Consider the following 20,411-nt stretch of genomic DNA (forward strand, 5'->3'; position numbering starts at 1 on the left):
TGGATTCCTTGGGAGTTATTGACTCAAACTTTGAGCTATCTGGAAAATGTGGTTCACGTGTTGCTGTCTATGGCGTGCTTTGAAGGCTCTCCGCTGTGGTGTGCACACTGGTTCTGGCCTCGTTACTGAAATTAATAACACATGGCCCTATTTCTCTTTTGGATAATGGGGTAGAGATGGGTGGGGACTGAGGTTTCCTGGACAGCTGTAAGGCAGATTTTGGCATTCTTGTGCCAGAAACAGGACTTCACAGTGGTCCAGTTACCCAGAGAACTCACTCAGCAGTGCCTCTTGCCTACCCCAGTACAGAGACGTTTCTCCCTGCATCACAAAATAATTACCATAACAGGTAAACCCCAAATACTGAACTACATTTGCACATACAGATATTTTTATTTGAAAAGTTAAAAATCTCTGGTACATACAGATCTGGGCATTTGGATTTTGCCCTTGGGGTAGATAATAGAATACCTTCAGTGATTGGTGGGTTAAATAGATTTTGCAAACAACGATCTTACAATTTAAAACAACCTTATGTCCTTGGCCCATTATTAAAAACTTTAAACTTAGCTGTTTTTTGTTTTTGTTTTTGTTTTTCTTTTCTGACTTCTCTGGATTCTTGCAGTTGTGGTACTTTCTGCTGAGACTTCAGCTGGAAGGCCACAAAAATCAAAAAGTGGGTAGTTAACATTTTAGGTCTCTAACAACTACGGAAGCAGGGGTGAGAAAGATGGAGAACATGCTGTGATTTGCAGACCTTACTGTATCTAAATTAAGTAGTTGGCTATTAGGCAGAAATTGGTAGATAAATTCTTTCCTGTTACTGGCTCTTTCTGCTCTCTTCTGTGGTCTTGCAATAGGCATATAGCTTCTTGCCTTAGAAAAGCCCCTTTTCTTTCTTCATTTGGAGTTGCTTCCAGCCAGGCAGAACAGCAAATTGCCCTCTTGTGATGCCAAACACAGAAATAAAATCCTGTTCAGAGAGGTAATTCTAGGAGAGAAAACAGTCTCTAGTTAGGAAGACATGGCACCCATCAATGACAACAGGGTGGGGGAAGGTGGAGCCAAGAGAGCATCTTTGAAGGGGGAAGAAGGAATTTTTCAGAAAGGGTGTAATGCACTTAAAATTATTCACTGGAGGGTTCTTGGGTTGTGGAGTCCCATTTTGGCCTGAGTAGAAGCTGACCAGATTTGCTGCTCTCATATCCCACCTGGTACCAGTTTTTTGCCAAAAGAACAAGAATTGGGTTATATATGATGAATCCTAGACATCAGGTTTTGGCTGAATGGAGAACTAAATTGAGAGTTGGTTTTCCTTGCCTTGTGCCCTTATCTACCATTTTTTATTCAGACATTTTTGAATGCATGATCACGTGGATCTTGTTCAGAGCATAAAATTCTCCTAACATTTATTTATTGAAGCTTACTGAATAGTTGCTATCTGAGTAAAATTATTAAGATATGGCTTCTGTTTTCAAGAAAGTTGTAGTCCAGATCCTTAAGAGTTGGTTAGCTAAGACACTGTATAAAACCCAGAGATCCTTCCCAAATCAATTCCTTCAAGGGGGAAAATTAGTGCATTCATTCAGTATCAAAGTGCTAATTCATTTAACCAAAACTTCAAGAATGCATACTAGATGCCAGGCACTGTTTTAAGTGCTGAAAAGCGGAGAACGTGGAGGTCAACAAGACAGAGAAGGTCCTTGCTCTTAAGCAGTGTTAGGGTGGTCAGGGAGGGCTGTCTGGAGGGAGGCAACTTCAGAGCCAGGACCTGACCTCTGTGATGATCTGTGAGAAGAAGGGTCTCAGGCGGTGTAAAGGCTCAAAGGCTGGGATGGAGTGTGTTTAAGACAGAAAGGGAGCCCCTGGCTAGAGGGTGGTGAGTAGAGGCCAGTGGTCTATGAGATGACATCAGAAAGGCGGGTGTAGGCCAGATTGTGTAGAGCCATGGAGGCCACAGAAAGGATTCCAGATTCTTTTGTTTGCAGTGGGAAGCCTTTGGAGGTGTTTTGAACAGAACAGTTTTGTCTGCTTTAAAAGCCTATTGGCTGTTATGCGGGGAGAGAACTGATGGTTGGGACAGGGGTGGAAGCTGGTTGGGGAACTATTGCAGTAGTCCGTGATGGCTGGACAGCAGAGAGACGGGGAGGAATGGACAGAGGCTAGCTGATGGACTGATGTGGGAGGTGAGGAAAAAAGGAGTCCTGAGTTTTTGTCTCGAGCCACTGGGTAGCTTTGAGGGGCCAGCAATGTGCCAGAGCTGTCCTAGGCCACGTGCCGAGACGGGTGCTTCCCTCGTGGAGAGCTCCACTCCCAGCAGACACAATTCCTTTAGCCACTCACCTCCTTTTTGGCCGGGTTCACATCCTCAGGCAGCTCCTGATTTTGATTTTTCAGCAGGACTTCTAGAGGGTAATATTTTGGCTCAGAATTCAGGGAGAGGGTTGCATTCCTCATGTCCTAGGTAAGATAAGAACGTAGGCAGGATGAAAGACTGTTCAGGGTCTGTGCAGTTCAAGTTCTGTGTGCATAATTTTTAACATTTTGGCTGATACCACTGCCCCCTTTGTGATCATCTTTTAGAGCAATGATTCCCTAAAGCTGGCTGCCTATCAGAATCATCTGGGAATCTAAAATATTCAGATTTTGGGGTCAGATCTTGGGAAATGCTGATTCAGTGTCTAGGGTAAATCCTGTATAAGCAGCTGGGCTTAACACTGTGCTTAAATCTCATTTCAGTACTGTGATCACAGACCTTCTTTTGGCCCAGTGTTTAGGCTCTCCATTTCCAGCCTTTAAATGACTTCAAATAGAAGTCATCCTGTTGTTAAACGCATTTTAAAGATACTACCTGGCCATTAGCTTTGGAATCCGGAGTTTGTAGAGCACAAAGGATGGAGCCCACTACAATGCCTTCATCTTAAGGCTAAAGAACTGTTGGCTTCCTGGCCAGAGGCTGCCCTTCTTTTCAACATTGGAGTAGGGGCAATGGCCTGAGTTTTTGCGGACTTCACAGCCAGAAACTGGTAAGCACATCATTTGGCTTAGAAGCTTCTTCTTCTTCTTCTTTTTTTTTTTTTTTTAAATTTTATTTATTTATTTGACAGAGAGAGAGAATGAGATCACAAGCAGGCAGAGAGGTAAGCAAGAGTGAGGGGGAAGCAAGCTCCCCATCGAGCAGAGAACCCAACTCGGGGCTCGATCCCAGGACCCTGAGATCATGACCTGAGCCAAAGGCAGAGGCTTTAACCCACTGAGCCACCCTGTCACCCCTAGAAGCTTCTTATTTATGAAAAATACTACTAGTCAGTTTAGTCTGTCCTGAATGATGGAACTGAATAATAAAATTAGTTTTTGTAGTTTTTGTTTGTTTTTTAGCTTAAACAACAAACATTCATTTCTCATAGTTCTGGAGGCTTAGAAGCCCTAGATTAAGGTGTCTGCTTCCTGGCTTGTGGGTGGCATTTTCCCAATGTGTCCTCAAATGGCAGAGAGTAAGACAGCAAGTGCTCATAGCTCCCTTTAAGGGCATTAATTCCGCCCTAAAGGCCCCACCTCCTCATACCATCACATTAGGGGCTAGGGGCTCAACATACGAATTTTGGAAGACAAAATCAGTCAGTCCATAATACCAGGTGATTCCTAGGTTATAATTATTTATATTTATGTTTAAATATATATATATATATATGATATATAATTATTTATGTTTATATATGTATAAGATAGACATATATTTTTAAGCAACAAGTCTATTCTAAATTCTGGAAGGCAGTAAAACGAGGAACTTGGCTTTGAGGCCTGCTTTGCTATTGATTAAAATGACCTCAAATCCGAATAGCCTGCTAGAGTGATACTAAGGAGGACACGATAGAGTTTCGCCTGTGCTGTGTCTGTAGCGTTTACGGTTTCTCCCTGGCTCCAGCTGCCTGTGTGACTTGCTTCTGTCCAAGAGCAAATGCAACTCACAGCAGTGATTCTCGTGATAGCAGCGGCATCTCCCAGCTCTTCTTTTAACTGTTCATAGGATTTTCCTGCCTGAAACAAAAGAGACAAGACAGGACGAGGTGCTGCTTGCAGGGGGAGGGACATCTTGGGCCTCGTCTACCCTTGAGGAAAGCAAAGTAGCTGGGGAATCAGAAGACATTGCAGGGCTAAGCAGAAAAGAAAATACCCCTTTCTGGGTCCACGCCAGGTCAGAAGGTCCTTCAACCTGATCTGCATTTTTTTGCTGGTGTTCCCTAATCCTCCATACAAGACCAAAGAAGACAGAGCAGTTGACTAGGAGTCAGAAAACCTGGCTTCTTCCTAATTGTGACTTTGGACAAATCCCCTTTCCTCTAAGCTTCCACCTTTTTAACATGGGAAGCAATGTTTGCCCCAGCTGTCAGGGTGGTTGTAAAGCTCAGAAAGGAGATGTGTGTGGATAAACTCTCTCAACCTTTGGTTACTTCCACCCACGGCTTAGTCCTGAGACAAGCTGGGAATTCTCTAACTGGACCTAGTGCCATGGTGGGCGGAAAAGAGAAGGACAGTATAAATCAAGGGAGTGGAGGAGGGTGGGGGAAATGTGGTCCTGGATTTATCCAGCCTTTGAGGTGGTACCCCACCTTCCCACTGAGCTATTCGTGCTGAGCTCCTGGGCAGTAGGGAAGTCTCCCCCATTCTCTCTGTTCTTACGCTCCAAATATGAGGGTCCCAGGCCAAGAACCAGCCTGTGAAGATGAGAGGCTCAAAACCCTGTTTGATGATCAGGATCGGTGTGTCAGCGTCCCGGCCGCTGGGGTGAGTACGCAGGTACTCCTGGGCCGTGGCAAGGGCTTTCTCCTTCTCTGTGGCATTGGCCTCAGCCCCAATCCACAGGAACACCTGTTGTGGTAGAGGGAGTGTCTTAATGGGCTTTTAGCAAGGACTAAGTACTAAGTGCCCTTCCTTTCCCTGCTCAGCGAACCACAGCCTCAGAGAACTTTCCCAGCCTTGTTTGTTCAGCAGAGAAAGGTTTTTCCCGGAATCAGCTTGGTGTTCATGATGTTAATTAAACATGTATCTCCTAAATCTACATGTCCAGTCCTGAGCTCTCGCTGAACTTCAGCTTCCTGAACTCAGCTTCTTGCAAGATACCACCTCCCCCCACTACTGGCTGTCTCTAGGAAGCTCAAACAGAACCCCCAAATGTAGCTCTTCTTTTCTAGACTTGTGTCTGTGTCTCCATTCTTGGTCAATGCCATTCACCCCGTCACCGAGGGCAGTAACATGGGAGCCATCCTCGATGCCCCTGTACTCAGCGAGTCACCAAGGCTAGCTGTTTCCCTCCTACACATTTGTCATATGTGTCACCATTCCCTCCATCCTGACCCCACTGCCCCTGTGCAGCCCGAGGTGGGCCTTATTCCTCTTATTCGACTGTTACGGTGCTCTTCTGACTGGCCTCCCAGTACATATTCTTCTGTCGCTTCCCCCCCGTCCCTCCTCTCCCACACTTTGCAGGGTGATCTGTCGAAAGCCCAGGGACCGTGTCATTCACCTGCTTTCCACGATAAAATTCAAACTTGACATGGTAGGTAAGGCTCATACCTACTTCTTAGCTTCATCTCCAACTCTTTTACTCTGTTTTGTGGTCTGATGATATCGTCGGTAGTTCCCTGTATACTAGACTATTCCATGCCTTGCTTTTTACTTGTGCGATTTCCTTTGCCCAGGATGCGCTCTCTACCTGATTATTGCCCACTCGTCCTTTGAGATTCAGCCTGGAAGCCGTCTCTTCTAGAGACTCTTCTTTGAACACCTAAACTATGTTGAGTGCCCCTAATTTGTGCTCCCATGGCACTATACCTCCATCATAGCAAAATGAGATTTTTCTGTCCAGCTCCTCCATCAGCCTGTTGACTCTGAGAGCAGGGCCCCTTCACCTTGGTGACCCTACCCCCACCACGGTTACTGGAGCACGGAGGAAGTGCTGAGTATGTTTGCTGAGCTGAGCTGAGGAAAATAGGGTGTTAGGGAGCGGTTGCCTTGGAGATCTCCCCTTTAGGGCCCTATATTCCCTAAGAGGCCCATCACTGAGTGTGGAGCCTGTCGCTCTCTCTTCTAAGAAAAAGAGGTGCATGATGATAAGATGGACTGATTTCCCCAGGGTGGTCAGTTTCAAACAACACTCTGTTCTCCCCATCCCTGGCAAGAAGTGGGCTCTTCCTTCGGTTACCACTGAAAGATGTTTGGTTTGTCACTTGTTCCAAGCTCTCTGGCTGTGTCTTACCTGGTCCCAGGTATCCAGGAGCATCACATCACCTGGGTTCAGGTCATCCTGGGTGAAGTCTGTGATCTCTGTGACAACGAACCGCCCAGTCTTATTGGAACATTCAAAGAGACGAGGCTGCACGTCCAGTATTTCCTGTTGTAGTCTGCAATACAGTCTGTTTAGAGGAACTGAGCTACTGAGAAATCACGTGTTTCTTTAAAATTTAAATTCTAGTTAGTTGACATACACTTCATTATTGGTTTCAGGGGTAGCGTTCAGTGGTTCATCCAAAAGTCAGGGTTTTCAAACTCTAAGGCATCCTAGAGTTTGTGCAGCTCACAAACCCGGACGGCAGGGGGAGCCCGTAGGAGGTGACACCGCGTTCCCATACCTTTTGTCGTTAGCATAGGCAGTTTTCCCTCCCAGCAGGTCCCAGAACTCAGGCGGCTCCTGGCCCTCGGCCACAGCGTCCTCGGTGCCCTCGCAGAGAAAGCTGGCCAGCTCCTTGGCCATCGCCCGCTCATCTCCACTAGACCCCTGAGAGGGGGATGAGGAGAGCACACGTGTTAGTCGCACACAGACACATTGATGTTGGGGAGGGGGAACCCTGAGTGTACTTGGATCAGCTACCAGGCCAGTGGCTCAGGATAGGGAGCTAGGTTTGGTCTACTGCTGGGAAAGGAGCGATAGGGAGAGGAGAATAGCATGGTGGCAAAGAAGAGGACTGGACTCTGAAACCCACAGTGGATGTTGGTCAGAGACCCCTTTGTTTCACCTTCGGTTGGAATCTCAGCACCTTCTTTTGACTTTTTTTTTTTAAGAGAAAAAAACTTAAATTTATTCTTTAAATTACATTAAAAAAAATTCACTCTTGTTGGTGTACAGTTCTACGAGTCTTGACCAACACAGAGAATCAGGTTACCGCCATCAAAATGCAGCTAGAGAACATTGCCTCAGCCCTGCCAAAATTCCCTCAGGCTACTCCCCCTTTGTCTTCAGACCCTCCCCAAATCCTTAACCTCCGGCAACCACCAATCTGTTCTCCACCACTGCAGTCTGCGTTTTCTGGAATGCTATAATTGGAATCATACACTAGATAGCCTCTGAGTTTGGCTTCCTTCACTTAGCAGAGGACATTTGAGATTCACCCTTGTGAGGATCAACAGCTCCTTTCTTTGTGTTGTTGAGTAGTAGCCTACCATAGGAATATACCACTGTTTTTTTCATTCTTCAGTTGGATTGCTTCCAATTTTGGGTCATGATGAATAAAGGTGCCATGTATATTTGTGTGAAGGTAGAATTTTCTTTCTCATGGGTAAATAAATGCTTAGGCATGGGATTGCTGAATCATAGGTGTGTTTTTTATAAGAAACCGTCAAATCGTTTTCCAAAGGCTGGATCTGCATTCCTACCAGCAATGCCCCGAGTCCCGGACTCCTCATCTGCACTTGATATTGTCAATTTTTTTTTAGACATTCTGCTAGGCATATGACAGCATCTCTGTGGTTTTCACTAGCCTTATTGCCCTGACGACTATGGTGCGGAGAATTTTCCTTGTCCAGTTCTCTTTTGTAAGACAATTTTGGTAAAACTATTTGTAAAACAAATCTGGCGTTTAGTGTAGATGCACTCTGAGTGGACAAAATCACATTTTTAGTGTTTGTGTTCGATGTTAATGCCTGTCCTATTACAATCCAGTGAACTGGTGTGGAAGATTGACTTATCCAGCCTCCCTCTGTGTAGAAGTTTACGGAGCATCTCCTGAGCACGAGCAATGCTGTCAGTGAGTTTCTACTCCTGGGGAACGCTGGCAGATCCTTTAGGAAAAGACTCATCTTGAGGACTGCTCCAGCCTACCCCTTAGTTCCTTCACCCTTGCTGACAGGGAGGTGGGCATAGGGCTGTTCTCCAGTGGGCTGATGTGTCCCCTAGGCCCGGCCGTCTTACCTTGCCATACCACAGGTAGTGCTCTGCCTGGGTCCGCAGCAGAAAGACATCATTGGAGTTTAGGGAGGAGGCAAAGGCTGGAACCTCTACCGCTTTGGTGTTAGATTTGTCATTTCCTTGAATCTGGAAGAGCCTTACTGGTGGATCAGGCTCAGCATTTCCTTTTCTGGAAGTCCCACCCTAGAGAGAAAGAGAAAAGCCAAATCTAGTTCTAAGGGGCACCATGTGTACAGAGCACTGGGCTAGACATTGTAGAGATTATGGATGAATTTAACCTTGCCTTTGACCTTGGGGAGCTCCCATGCCAAGAGGGAGAGGTCAGGTGAGCTGGAATTATGGTACCAATATTAACTCTCATTCTGAGACTTTTATTATATACTAGACTCTATGGCTGGTGCGTTAACTGTATCATTTTGTGGAACCTCATAATAACTGTGAAATAGGTATTTATTTTTAAAGATTTATTTATTTATTTGAGAAAGAGAGCAAGAGAGATAGTGCATGTGCTCCTGATCACGAGGAGGGGCAGAGGGAAAGAGAGAGAGAGAATCCCAAGCAGATTCCCTGCTGAGTGTGAAGCCTGATGTGGGGCTCAATCTCCCAGGACCAAGATCATGATCTGAGCTGAAATTGAGAGTCAGACCCCTTAACTGACTGAGCCACCCAGGCACCCCTGAAGTAAGTGCTTTTTATCCTATGGTACAGATGGGAAAACTGAGGCTTTGCAACCTGGTAAATAAATGAGAAGACTCGGACTTAACCACAGGCTGTGTGATACCAAGCATATGACATTACACATTCCTAGTATTGCTTCCACGAGGGGCTCCATGGAAGAAGTGGGACTTGAATTTGAAGGGGCACATCCAGGGGCGGGGCTGGACAGGGCTGTGGCACATGTGAGGTCTAATGGGGAGATCCCCTTCACTAGGGTGGGGAGTGTGGGTTAGGGCTCTGAGAGTAACACACCTGCATGGGTGATACAGGTCAGATTGTGAAAGACTTGAACGTTAGCTAGGCAGAGTTTGGACTTGAAGCCCCGGGCAGCTGGGATTCCCAGGAATGTCTCAGAGAGGTTAACCTTCTTGTCTGTGTCTATCCCCGGCCCTGGTCTCTGTCACTCCTCTCCTATACGGAGACTACTGACTCGTCTGAGTATTCCTGCTCCTGGTGTCACTTTATCTGAGGGGTCTCACCTCAAAGATAACCAGCTTCCCTTTGAAGATGGCCATGAAGTGGCGGGGCTCCTTCCCCATGGCAACTCGGACCTGCACAGGTGCCCCGTCGAACTGCTGATCCACTTCCACTGCCTGGTATGCCGAGGCTGTCAGCTCGTCCTTTGAGGCGTGGCGGCCCTGCAGGGGTGAGAGGGGAGTAGTGGGTCCCGGCTATGCTTTGCCCCTGCCTGGTGCCCGGAGGAAGCATGGGGATCCCAAGTTCAGAGCCTGCATCAGGCCTACCTGCCAGATATACAGGATGTAGTGTGGCTTCCCATGAACCTCGTACATGTAGAGAACCAGATAGCAGTCTCCCCCATAAAAAAAGCCGTACCACTGATGCTCCACGGGGACCAGCTCCAGGTTTTCAATCCTCCAGACCTGGACACAGAAGAAGACGTAATTTCCCAAAGATGGGGTCCCTATTTGAAGAGATGGCCGCCTGAAGGGAACGGGGCCATGCTTCACGGAGAATCCAGGCGGGTGAGGCCCTAACATCCACCCACAGCACAGCTTCCCCCTCTGGTTCTTCTTTCCCAGTTGTGAGGGCTTTTCCCATTTGCAGTTTGCATGATTTGAATCCCGAGGAGAACTGGGTCATTCCGGCTCAGGTGCATCCCTGCCATGGCTCTGGGGTAATTTGACTGTTTCTGCCAGTGGAGTCATTGATAGCCTGCGGTGGGGGTAGGGGGGTAGCAGCCTCTCACTTCCCTGAGGGGTTGTGGGAAAGTGTGGCAGACTGCGGCCACCCGAGAGAGGACTCCTGAGTTCCCAGAGGTGAAACCGAAAGCAAAGCGGAGCAGAGTCACCGGCTCCTCCGGCTTCTCCAGCAACATGGCTAGGAGGGCCGCAGTGGCCATCCTGATTTACCTCAACTTTCCCGTTGCCGTCGTCCACCATTCTTTCCTGGGCTGCGACCTCCGGCTTGGTGTGCAGCAAAGTCACATCAAATTTATCCTGGAAAACTTTCGCTGCAGAGGAGGGGTTGGGAGAAGCCAGGTGAGTGAAGAGCATCTGTGCCTGCCTTTCTAGAGAGTCCCTGCTGTGGGAAGGCCACCGGGGGAGCAGTCTCAGTCTCACCAATTTTACCGACACCAAAAGTTTTCCCCAGGCCCACGGTCTGGTCCTTCCCTGACCACTTCTGGAATAGCTGCTTGAACATGGCCGACTCAGCACCGTCGTTGATGGTCTCCACGTTGGTGCTGCCAGGGTAGCCCTTCATCTGGATGAAATGCTAAGACACCCCCCACACCCCGAAAGGCAGGTCAGTCAGGGAAGGCACTGGGTTCTTTGCTTATCTGGCGACTCGCCCCTTGGAAGCCAGCTGGTGGGACTGCCCCTTTGTGGGAGCCGGAGTCAGATGCTAACTCACTCATGTCTAGGCACCAAGTTACCTGCCTCAGGGAAAGGACTGAGGGGAACATTTGCCTATCTCTGGCTTGGTCTGTCATGATTATTATTATTATTATTTTTTGCAAGATCCTCTATACTGTGTTCCTGCCACCCTTCATGCACTCCCCTGATTCTGTGCCACATTCATTTGTTCATTTATTGCTGTGTAAGTGCATCCTGCTGGGTTCACCTGCGTAGGTCCGGACAGCATCCTGGGCCCCTTGAGGACAGGGCTGTTGCCCATGAGGTGATATCCCCTTCGATAGCAGCAGCCATGTCTACTGAGCAGGTGCAGGTGCTGGGTACCATTCTAAGAGCCTTACTGACCCCTCAGAACAACCCGGGAATTGTCTCTCAAACCTGGATTTATCCCCAGGTTGTGGGTCTGACTGAAGTCCGTGTATGTAATGGTGAGGTTGTAAGCCCGAGTGCCTCGTTTGGCTCTCCGGACACATCTGACGTGGTCCTGACAGAATTCTGTGGACAATACCGCACAGCTGTAGCTCCTACCAGGGCTTTAGACATGGCTGTCTGTTTCTCCGTCTTCGTGGCTCCTCTTCCCTTCCACACATAGATCTTGGTTCCACTTTGGTCTAAGATGTAGCAGTCCTGAAGCAGGCAGGGAGAGAGGTGGTTACAGCCAATCAGGACCATAGGAAGATCTCTGAAGCCAGGTCTGGCTGCAGAAGCCGCACCCACCCACACTCTACTCACGTCATGGTTCAGTAAGTCCTGGACCAGTGGCCTTGTCGCTACCTCTGTGACCGCCAGCTGCCCAGTGGAGTCCGAGACACTGGAAAAGGGGAGAAATTAGCCTGTGCCTTCTTAGAAAAGAAAAAAAAAAAAAAGCGTCTTGTAGTCAATTTGGTATTTTGTTGGCTTCGTTTCAGTAGTTTCTGGGTGAAGTTTGACCTCTTATGACAGGCGTGGCTTGAATGCAGACAGGAGTGTGATGGATTCTGTTCTTGGGAGGACACTCGGGTGCATCTCTCTCTCGAACATGATCTCCTCCACAATCCTGGGCATGGATAGACCCAAGTAAAGGAAGAGTGTCCTCAAGAGACCAGGAAGGGTTGCTGACAAGAACAGGAGATAGCTGCCTCCTTGAGTAGGGAACACTGAGCTCCTTCTGAAAGCTGCATTTGAAAAGGATTAAAGGAAAACCAGATGCCTGGGGATACCTGGGTAGCTCAGTCTGCTTTCGGCTCTGCTTGGGTCAGGATCTCAGGGTTCTGGGATCGAGCCACCTCCCTGCGTGTGTGTGCGTGTGCATGCGCGCTCTCTCTCTCAAATAAATACATAAAATCCTAAGATAAAGCCAGATGCCTGTACCCAAAGTGAGGAGCCAAAGCACCCGCTACCCCAGCTTCCAGCCAGCAGTCAGGTTTAGTTACTCACTGATACAACATGATGTTTGATTTCTGCTGCTGATCTATGATCTCATCGGGCATGGCAGGCTTGATAACAGAGCGCCGGCCAAGGGTGTCCTGAAGGACCTTCATCAGCTCCGGACTGGCTGCCTCCTTGTCTCCCTCGATCACACCTATCTCAGCACGGCCCCCTCGTTCCCTGTCCCGGATATCCTTTGCCAGAAGCATAGCCTGTCAAACAAATAAGGCCAAGGAAGCACTCAGTCCCGCTGGGCACCCCCTGGCACTTGCTGGCTTTGGTGGGGAGTGACTTAGGTCCCAGACACAGGAGTTATTCTGTGGCTTAAGACCCCGGGGTGAGTCACAGACTTAGGCGCTTGGCCTGTCTCTGAAACAGATTCTGCTCCAAGGCAGGGGTCTGTCTTCTCATGGGAGTCAGCAAAGAAGGATGACGGAAAAGGCAACTGAGAGAGTGCACGCCCCATGAGTGGGCCTGAGGGAGAGAAGGTGCCGATACTGGGAAGAACTGCACCTTGAGTCGCTCTCCACTGTTGCTGTCTGGGCCATTCCACTGGATGATGACCTTCCCAAGGTCCAGCAAGAAGACATCACCTTGGTTAAAACTGTCCCAGCTCACTTCCACCTGCGGACAAGGAGACATCATTCAGGAGGAATTCTGAAGTACCTGGTGGGGAGGCTCCTGGCCTAGGACCGACAGTGGGCAGGGCTTACCTCCGTGGCTCTGATGTTTCTTTTCCCCTTCACATGTAAGAGCCGCTTCACATCGTAGGTGTTAGTCTCCACATGCTTCATCCCGGAGGACACACCCCCCTTCTTGTAGCTGAGGGGATATCCAGATAACCCCCCGTTACTTAGGTGCTAGGGACTGGGGAGACTGGTTAGATAGATGCAGCCTCTGCCCTTGGGGCAGCAGTACATAAGTAAGGGAAACAGAGAAGGTGGTAACTGCCACCCCAGAAGGAGACTCCGTGACAGCCTTTTTGACAGAGTGGTCTGGGCAGTCCTCTCCAGAGGACTGACATTCAAGCTGACGTATTAGGAGGACTAGTGTTCCAGCACTATGGGGTGAGGACCCTGTAGCATGAGCTTCATTGGTTCTAGCAACTGTCTGAATCTCAGCATGGGACAAGGAGAGGGGCACAGGGAAGCAGTCATGACATTATGGCCTTAAGACAAACCCGCTTGGGGAGTCCGACCTCCTGGCCCCCAACTTTCCCCCAACCCCGCCTCCATCCCAAATGTCCTGCACCTGCAGGATGAGCCGAAATCCAGTGGGACATTGGTCTGTGGGCTCTCTGGTGACTCATGGGGCATGCTGTGCCCAGCAGGTCCTTAGTCAGTAAGACTGCCAACTGGCAAGAAGCACCTTGGACCAGCCTCAGATCTCTCCAGCTCCTTGGAATTCCTTTTTGTTTTCAATCTCACGTGCTAAGTTTGGAGTTAAACCCCTCAGTTCGTGGACCATTATCACTGTCCTTTCCAAGACCCCTCTCCTATTTTCAGTATTTACGCATTCCCTCTTCTCTGCGTATGCTCTGCCATTCCTCTCCCCACCACAGGCACCCCCTCCAACCATAGAACAACTGCCTTTTTATTTTCATTCGGGTAAATGTTTCCTGTTGTTTTGTGGGTATTTTTTTAAAACAGAAGTTGGCACTGTTATATATTTCAGGCCCGTTTCTTACTTTGGTCACTAAGTACCATGTTTTTAAGGGCTGTCCACTACTCAGCGGGGCATCTGCTCCACGGCCTCCCATTGCTGCCCGGACCCATGCAGTACTTTTCCCCGTCCCGTCTCCCCGTGAGGGGCCCTTATGGTGCCTACGGCTTCACACAACCAATCCTGACACCGCTGTGAACATTCTGGCTCATGAGCACTTGTGGAGCTGGGTGCATGAGAGGTCCCGAGTTATACACCCCGGAGGGGGACTGGCCTCAGTGACAGCAGACTGCCCTACAGCATGCCGTGCTCATCCTCCACCCTCCCACCCCCGCTGCCCTGAGGGGCACTCAGGCTCCTCTTTCCCCACAGCCTTGCCGCTGCTGGCCTCCGCCCTGCCCTCTAGTCTGCCCTGCTCTGATCTAGGTGGAAGCGATAGCTTTGTTTCGATCTGTGTTTCTCTGATTCTTATATACCGATTAGCCTTTTTGGTTTCCTCTTTAGTAAACTGCCATTTATGTCCGGGCTCTGGTGGAACTACTCACATGATGCCCTGCTTGAAGTAGCCATGGAAGGTGTCAGACTCATGGTACTGGACCTCTCGGTGCTGCACGGGGCTGCCCCCCAGGTAGTCATCCAGCTGCGTGGTGTAGATGGCTGCGCAGGCCTGCTCGTCCTGGGAGGAGTCCTTCCCGATCCAGAAGTGGATGTCCTGGGACAGGAGGCTGCCCACCCTCCGTGTCTGGGGTGTCCAGAGACATGAGGTCAGGGGCCAGCTCACCCAGCCCCTGCTCTGCCGCTGGCCCCCGGGCGTGGGAAGAACATAGCCATGGTGGCTCGTGGCCCACCGCAGGCAGGCTCTGGGTCTCTCTCCCTCTCTGCAACACCCCTGTCCAGACCTGGTATGTGGCTCAAGCACTGGCAGGGCCCAGATGTCCTCCCGCATTTGGCGAGAGTTGACAGCATACTGTTCTCTGACTACATGGAGACCCATGGGGATCTTTTCCAAGCTAAGCCACAGACAGGCCTTGCTGGCCCTTCACGCCCTGCACTGCCGTGCTGACACAGAGCTGAGCTGTCCCTCTGCCTGGCTCTGTCGGCACCTTTCCTGGGTGATACTCTTCCCTCTACTAGCATGAGCACTTGGAGGCGTGGCCTTGGATTTACCTGGCCTGCCTCCCTACCATGTTACCGTGGGGGCTGGGCCCCAGGAGGGAGAGGTGCTGCTTGCCGAGTCCTCCCTGAGGTATAGACCAAGGGCCCCATGCCCTAAGAATGGCCTTTGGTAGTCAAACTGGGGGCTTGTTCTGTACGACACCAAGGGAGAGTCAAGAGCGATACCAGGAAATGGATTAGCACCAGCAACAGGCCTCGGTGGAACCCAGGAATGGCTCTCAGGGGAGAAGCTCATGGAAACCAGAGGTGGGGGGGCTCACCGAGAGGATGACGTAGCAGTCCCCCTCATAGAAGCTGCCGTGGGCGCTCAGGGGTACTAGTGCCAGCTCCAGTTTCTGGAAGGACAAGGGCTGCGTATAGTCCACTGCCCAATCCCCCAGCCTCCCTGTCCATCATTTGGCACAGGTGGCTGGGGAGAGGTAGTGAAGATGTCCCTGCTGATCCTATGGGGCATGGTGGCCAGCCACAGGATTAACGGGCCCACCCCTCTAGCTTCTGCTGAGCTCTGCCTGCGTGGCCCCCGGGCTGAATCTGGGTCCCTGTCTTCACCCTACCCCCCTCTCCACAACGTGCTTATTCTCACTATACTGGGAGGAGCCTTGTGAGCCCCTCGAGCCCTTTGCAGGGAGAAGAGCTGTGTCAAATCCCACTCTGAGCAGCTGCACCAGTGTCTCCAATACAGTTCTCCAACCCTGACCTCCCAGAGCCGGGCAAGGGTTATGGCTGTGAACGGAACGTGGGGGTTCTGGGGGGCTAGGACAGGTGAGTGCCAGTGGTGTGTGGGGCTCCACACCCAGCATTCCGCGTTGGAGTCTGGGGGTGAGGACTTGATGTGTCCCTTGCGCATATGGCTTGTCTCAGGAGAGTCATTCACATGGCCTCAGGGATTTTCATCACTCTCTCCAAGTGACAGACACCTGTAGTCATACTTGCGTATGTACATTCTACACGTGTGTTAAAGGTACCAACGTTAAATATACCATAAGTAACTTTCAGTTCCTATTTTGAAATAAACAAGGAGCCTTAAGGGCTCTGGGTTTTAGGCAGCCACCCCTCCCTGGCCTCAGAGCAGGGAGGAGGGGTGCTGGGAGGGGGGTTTCTTACATCCGACTGGTGGAGTTGCCCAGGTGAGGGCTGTTCCCAGCTAGATTGCTGGAACTCGAGGTCAGCCGGAGGAGCTCAAGCCCAGGTGGGGGAAGTGATGAGTGGCACCCTGATCTACGCAGGAACCTCCGTGCCCCCCCCTCCCCGCCCCACTAACACTTGGCAGGAGCCAGGGTACCGTGTGCAAGACAGGTTCCCTTTTTTTGACAGAAACAGCCAGGAGTCTTCGGTCTCCTGGGTGAGCCCAGGCCCCTCCCATTTCTCTAGGGCATTTACTGACGTGCAGACTCCCTGAGCAGATGGCAGGATAAAGGGCAAGCTTCATTTTGTTTGGAGCCCTGCTTTCCAGGGCTAAAAGCATTTCCTCCACCTGTCACCACCTGCTTCAAGCACCCAGGAGGGGTCAAGGATAGGAAAAGTTGACTCTGATGTTGCCCCGTTGCTGTTTCCAAAGGCAGGAGACTGAGGGAGTACCAGGGCTGTTGTTTAGCGGACTGGGGTGACCAGAGACCACCCCCACCCAGATCCTGTGTGAGCAGGAAAGTGTGCCTGCAGCCCAGCTCACCTCTATTCTCCAGGTGATGATCCCAGGCTCGTTGCCCACAGCCCTGAAGGCGCTGCTCAGAGACATGGCGCACGTCTTTCCAGGACTGCAACATCACAGAGTTGTGGTGGGGGGAGGAGGATGCCTCTCGCAGCAGGCGTCCCTCCAGCTTTTCCCCTAAGTCATTTCCTAGTCTCTTGTCAGTCATCCTGCCACGTCCTTGTGGGACACCCTGCACCGTTTCACAGCAGTGGGGGAAATGACTTGTCCAAGTTCCCACAGTAAGTCTGGCTGCACTGGGGGGCTCCCCTCCCAGAAAGAAGGTCGGCTTCCCCCTTACCACTTCCCTTGTCAAGAGCTCTGGTAAAAGCCATGGTTATCTACTGTGCGAGTTCACTTTATGTTATGTCATTTAGTTCTTGTAAACTGAGTAGATTTTCAGCTTACATCATAGGCTAGTTGAGGTTTGGAGAGGTTAAATAATTTGCCTGATGTCACACACTAGAGTAAAATCTGTATCTGGCCCTAAAACCTGCGCTTTTAGTCACTTTGAAGTTGTGTAACCCTTCCTAAACTTGTCTGTCTGCAGTAGCACGCGGGAAGAAAAGCTTCTATCAGGGTATCTCCAAGCGGGGCTGTCTTCTCTCATTCGTCCAGTCCAGCTCTGCCCAGGGTCCTCACTTACCAGGTCTGCTGTCAACTCTTTGATTTCCTCTTTAGGCTTTTACTTTCCAGACTTTCTTTTTTATGGAAACTGTCCTAAAAGTCAAACAGCCCATCTTGCTTTTGTCCTCTGACAAATATATTCCCTGTGCCTCGCAGAAGAGGGAAAATAACATGGCTGAGTGGGGTGTGGGACCGAGTTTGGGGCGCCCCCTGGGTCCCCTCCCACACAGACCTGCAGGAGCTGGTGGTGGCCATGGCCGCCTACAAGGCAGGGTGGGGAGAGGGAGGAAGTGGAGAGAAGTGCGGGAGGATGGGGCACCATCTGTGTTCAAGGCGTGTCTAGGATTAGCAAGGACTTCTACACATTCATGCTCGTGGAACGGCTTTGTATCATCAAAATGCCTGCCTGGTTCTTGCTCTCAAGGAGCTTGCATTCTGGTAATACCTATAACTGATGAAGGCTCTCAAGAGGCATAGGAAAAAAGATGTGCTTAGTGGATTTACATAAAGTAAATAAGCAAACACAAAACCCAAAACACGACCCACCCAGAAAGGGCTGCACCAAGTTTTGCTATCCAGAGGCATAATGCGCTTTTCAGAGAAGACTGTCTGGCCATTGATCCTTGAGCCCTGGTGGATGAAGTCAGGTCTGGAGAGTTTGTGCCATCATCTAGCATGGACTTTGGCAAAACACAAAAAACCAGACTCCCTTTGTGTTCCACCATAACAAGGCTAAAGCAGGGCAGTGACTCTGAGCAGCCAATGTTTGAGGATTTAATTTGATAACTTGTGCTGCCCCACCCTCCCCCTTGCAGCTCCCAACTGCCAGGAAATATTTGTTCAGGTTTTCCTCAGACCCTAGATTTCATTCATTAAAGGCAAATGCTGTGACCCAACTAGGGGAAGGGGACAAGGGCCAATGAATTCATTTCTTGAAAATCGAGAAGTTTCAACCTGGGAAAAAACCCAACCGTGTGGCATTAATGAGGGCTGTGACTCTCCAAAGCCAAAAGCAGTTCCATTTCCCTGCAGGGACTTAAGTGATGGATCGGAAAGGAGCTCACTGGGCCAAACCCCCCCCCCCCCCCCCCCGCCCAAGGAGAGGACACGCTCCAAGGCGGCACTTCCTGCCTCAGTGGAACACCGGAAAATGTGACTCCATTTGTGACACTGAAGTCCCCCAAAGCTGTGTCTCTCTCCCTCTTCCCCAAGTCCTTATTTAATTCCCCAGCACTCCAGAACCCCTTGGGGTGGTGTGGGGTGGGGTTCTGAAATCCAAGGCTAAAAGCCAGTGGCCCTCAATTCTTATAGACAGCTCTGTGAATGGACCCCAAGCAGAGGAAGCGGATTCTATCTTACCCCACACCATCTTTCTGAGCTAGGTGAATGGGGCCCTCTCCTTATTTCCCTGCTTTTGAAAAAGTGCCCTATCTGCTCAGTGGTTTCTAAAAAGGGCCTTAAATGCTCAGCAGGAAGTTTGCAAAACTAGTTACAAACTCCTGGTTTAACCCTTAAAAAGTATCATCCAAGAAGACAAAGGCACAGAAATTTCAATCTCCTCTTCCTTTCTTCCTCCTCCAGTAGGATTGCTCTACTGATGCACACCCATCCACTAAGCCCACCGTACCTTGCCTTCGCTCCCGCAGGGCCTTCCGAGTTGTTTTCCAGCGAGCAGGAGCAGCTACCAGAGAACCACCCCAAGTCGGGAGGCGCCAGGTCCCGCTGCCTTAGCTTAGTAATGGCTTCGCAGACATGGGGGTTATATTTGCTTGTGTTTGCATCTTAACCTCATTTTCCCGGTCCTGGCCAATCACAGCCAACCTAGCCCTGGGCTTGACTTATTCAAACCAGAGGGGAAGCTTTATCTGCTCCTATTCAAAACAGCAGAAACAAGAAGAGCGAACCTTTAAAGGCTTCTTTTCTCTTTTGACTCCAGCTCCACGCCCTGATCTAATTGATTTTTTTTTTTTTAAGTGCATAGCCCATCAATAATGCAGGAAAGAGGGTGGGAGGATATGAAATTTGCCATATTATAGATATGGATGCATTATGCTGATGACAGGAGGCAGGGGCCGGAGCTGCCCCTGAGTGCCTGGGATGTCTAGGCCAGCAAGTGCCTCCTTGAGAAGCTTCTGGGCATTTTTCAGAGGGAGGGAAGTCCAGGAGAGTGGCCAGGAGTGTGCCATCCTGTTTTGCTCCTGAGGGTTTCCTTGGGGTCCATATAGCAGTCCAGTCAAAATCTGAGTGCCTACTATGTGCCAAGAACCCTGACAGGCTCTCAGTTCTGGGGATCCCGGTTTGGGAGAATGAAGTCTCTCAGGGCTTCTGGTTCATCCCCCAGCAGTCAATAGGACACTAAGTGTATGCTTATTAAGCACCTGGATGGCAACGGAATTGGTTCCAAATGAGGGCCAGAAAGAGAGTCCAACTTCTGTAACCTTGAGCAGAGCAGCACTGCGGTCCTGAGTGCATGGCTGGTCCCCAGCCGGAGGCAACGGCTCGCCCAGCCTGGGGGCGCCAACTCTTATCTGATGCCAGGGATGGCAAGGTAAGAAGCATGTGCTGGTGACTGCCCAAATGAACAACAGCAGGGACAGGAAGCAGCTCCCATTTCTGGATGGGTTTTTAAAACCCGCTTTTATTAATTAATTGTAAGTAATACAAATATTCCAAAAATATAAACACTTAATGGCGTTCTACATTTCAAGTTTTGAATACAACAAATTTATCAAACCATGAATATGTAAGCAAGGTAGTCAGAGTCCCATAGCCCAGTCACAGTGGGAAGCAGATCCTCTGCCCTCCACATGGCATCTTGAGGGGGAAAGCAGCAGGACGTGGAATGTGTTGAACTTGGGAGAACGATAAGCAAAGCTCATGGGGCCCAAAGAGGAGGGTCTGCTCCAGGGGCAGGACCTAGAGCAGGGCGTAGGACAGCAGGTCACCCCCCTGCCTTCCCTCCTCTGCTTGAATGCCAAGTATTTATTGGCATTAAAAAAAAAAAAAGACCAAAACTAACCCCATTTTACAAAAAGTGATTGAGAAATAGCAATGGTAACCAACAGAAGACCTGAAGGGG

General features: G+C 49.9%; 1 protein-coding gene across 1 annotated transcript; it reads right to left on the reverse strand.

The window, feature by feature from the left end:
• Nucleotides 1-592: 592 nt before the first annotated feature.
• On the reverse strand, nucleotides 593-18,978 carry AVIL (advillin). Its single transcript, XM_032874609.1, has 20 exons — nucleotides 18,960-18,978; nucleotides 16,688-16,772; nucleotides 15,279-15,353; nucleotides 14,388-14,584; nucleotides 12,894-13,002; nucleotides 12,694-12,804; nucleotides 12,190-12,392; nucleotides 11,506-11,584; nucleotides 11,302-11,400; nucleotides 10,480-10,633; nucleotides 10,270-10,370; nucleotides 9,643-9,780; nucleotides 9,379-9,537; nucleotides 8,186-8,365; nucleotides 6,630-6,775; nucleotides 6,257-6,401; nucleotides 4,681-4,869; nucleotides 3,970-4,038; nucleotides 2,344-2,460; nucleotides 593-991 (listed from the first exon to the last, which is right to left on the reverse strand). The coding sequence occupies exons 2-20, from the start codon at nucleotides 16,751-16,753 to the stop codon at nucleotides 878-880; spliced, it is 2,451 nt and encodes an 816-aa protein (XP_032730500.1). The 5' UTR covers nucleotides 16,754-16,772; nucleotides 18,960-18,978; the 3' UTR covers nucleotides 593-877.
• Nucleotides 18,979-20,411: the final 1,433 nt, after the last annotated feature.

The sequence above is a fragment of the Lontra canadensis genome, unplaced genomic scaffold, assembly GCF_010015895.1.
Source record: "Lontra canadensis isolate GAN:19392208 unplaced genomic scaffold, GSC_riverotter_1.0 scaffold53, whole genome shotgun sequence".
NCBI lineage: Eukaryota > Metazoa > Chordata > Mammalia > Carnivora > Mustelidae > Lontra > Lontra canadensis.

What these genes read in the sequence shown, in the direction of transcription:
- AVIL (XM_032874609.1), bottom strand. Translation starts at nt 16,753, where the DNA reads ATGTCTCTGAGCAGCGCCTTCAGGGCTGTGGGCAACGAGCCTGGGATC. An exon ending in ACTGCTACGTCATCCTCTCG is followed by an intron (nt 14,585 to 15,278) that starts GTGAGCCCCCCC and finishes TGGACACCCCAG; the next exon opens with ACACGGAGGGTGGGCAGCCT. An exon ending in CTATCACGAGAATCACTGCT is followed by an intron (nt 2,461 to 3,969) that starts GTGAGTTGCATT and finishes TATCTTACCTAG; the next exon opens with GACATGAGGAATGCAACCCT.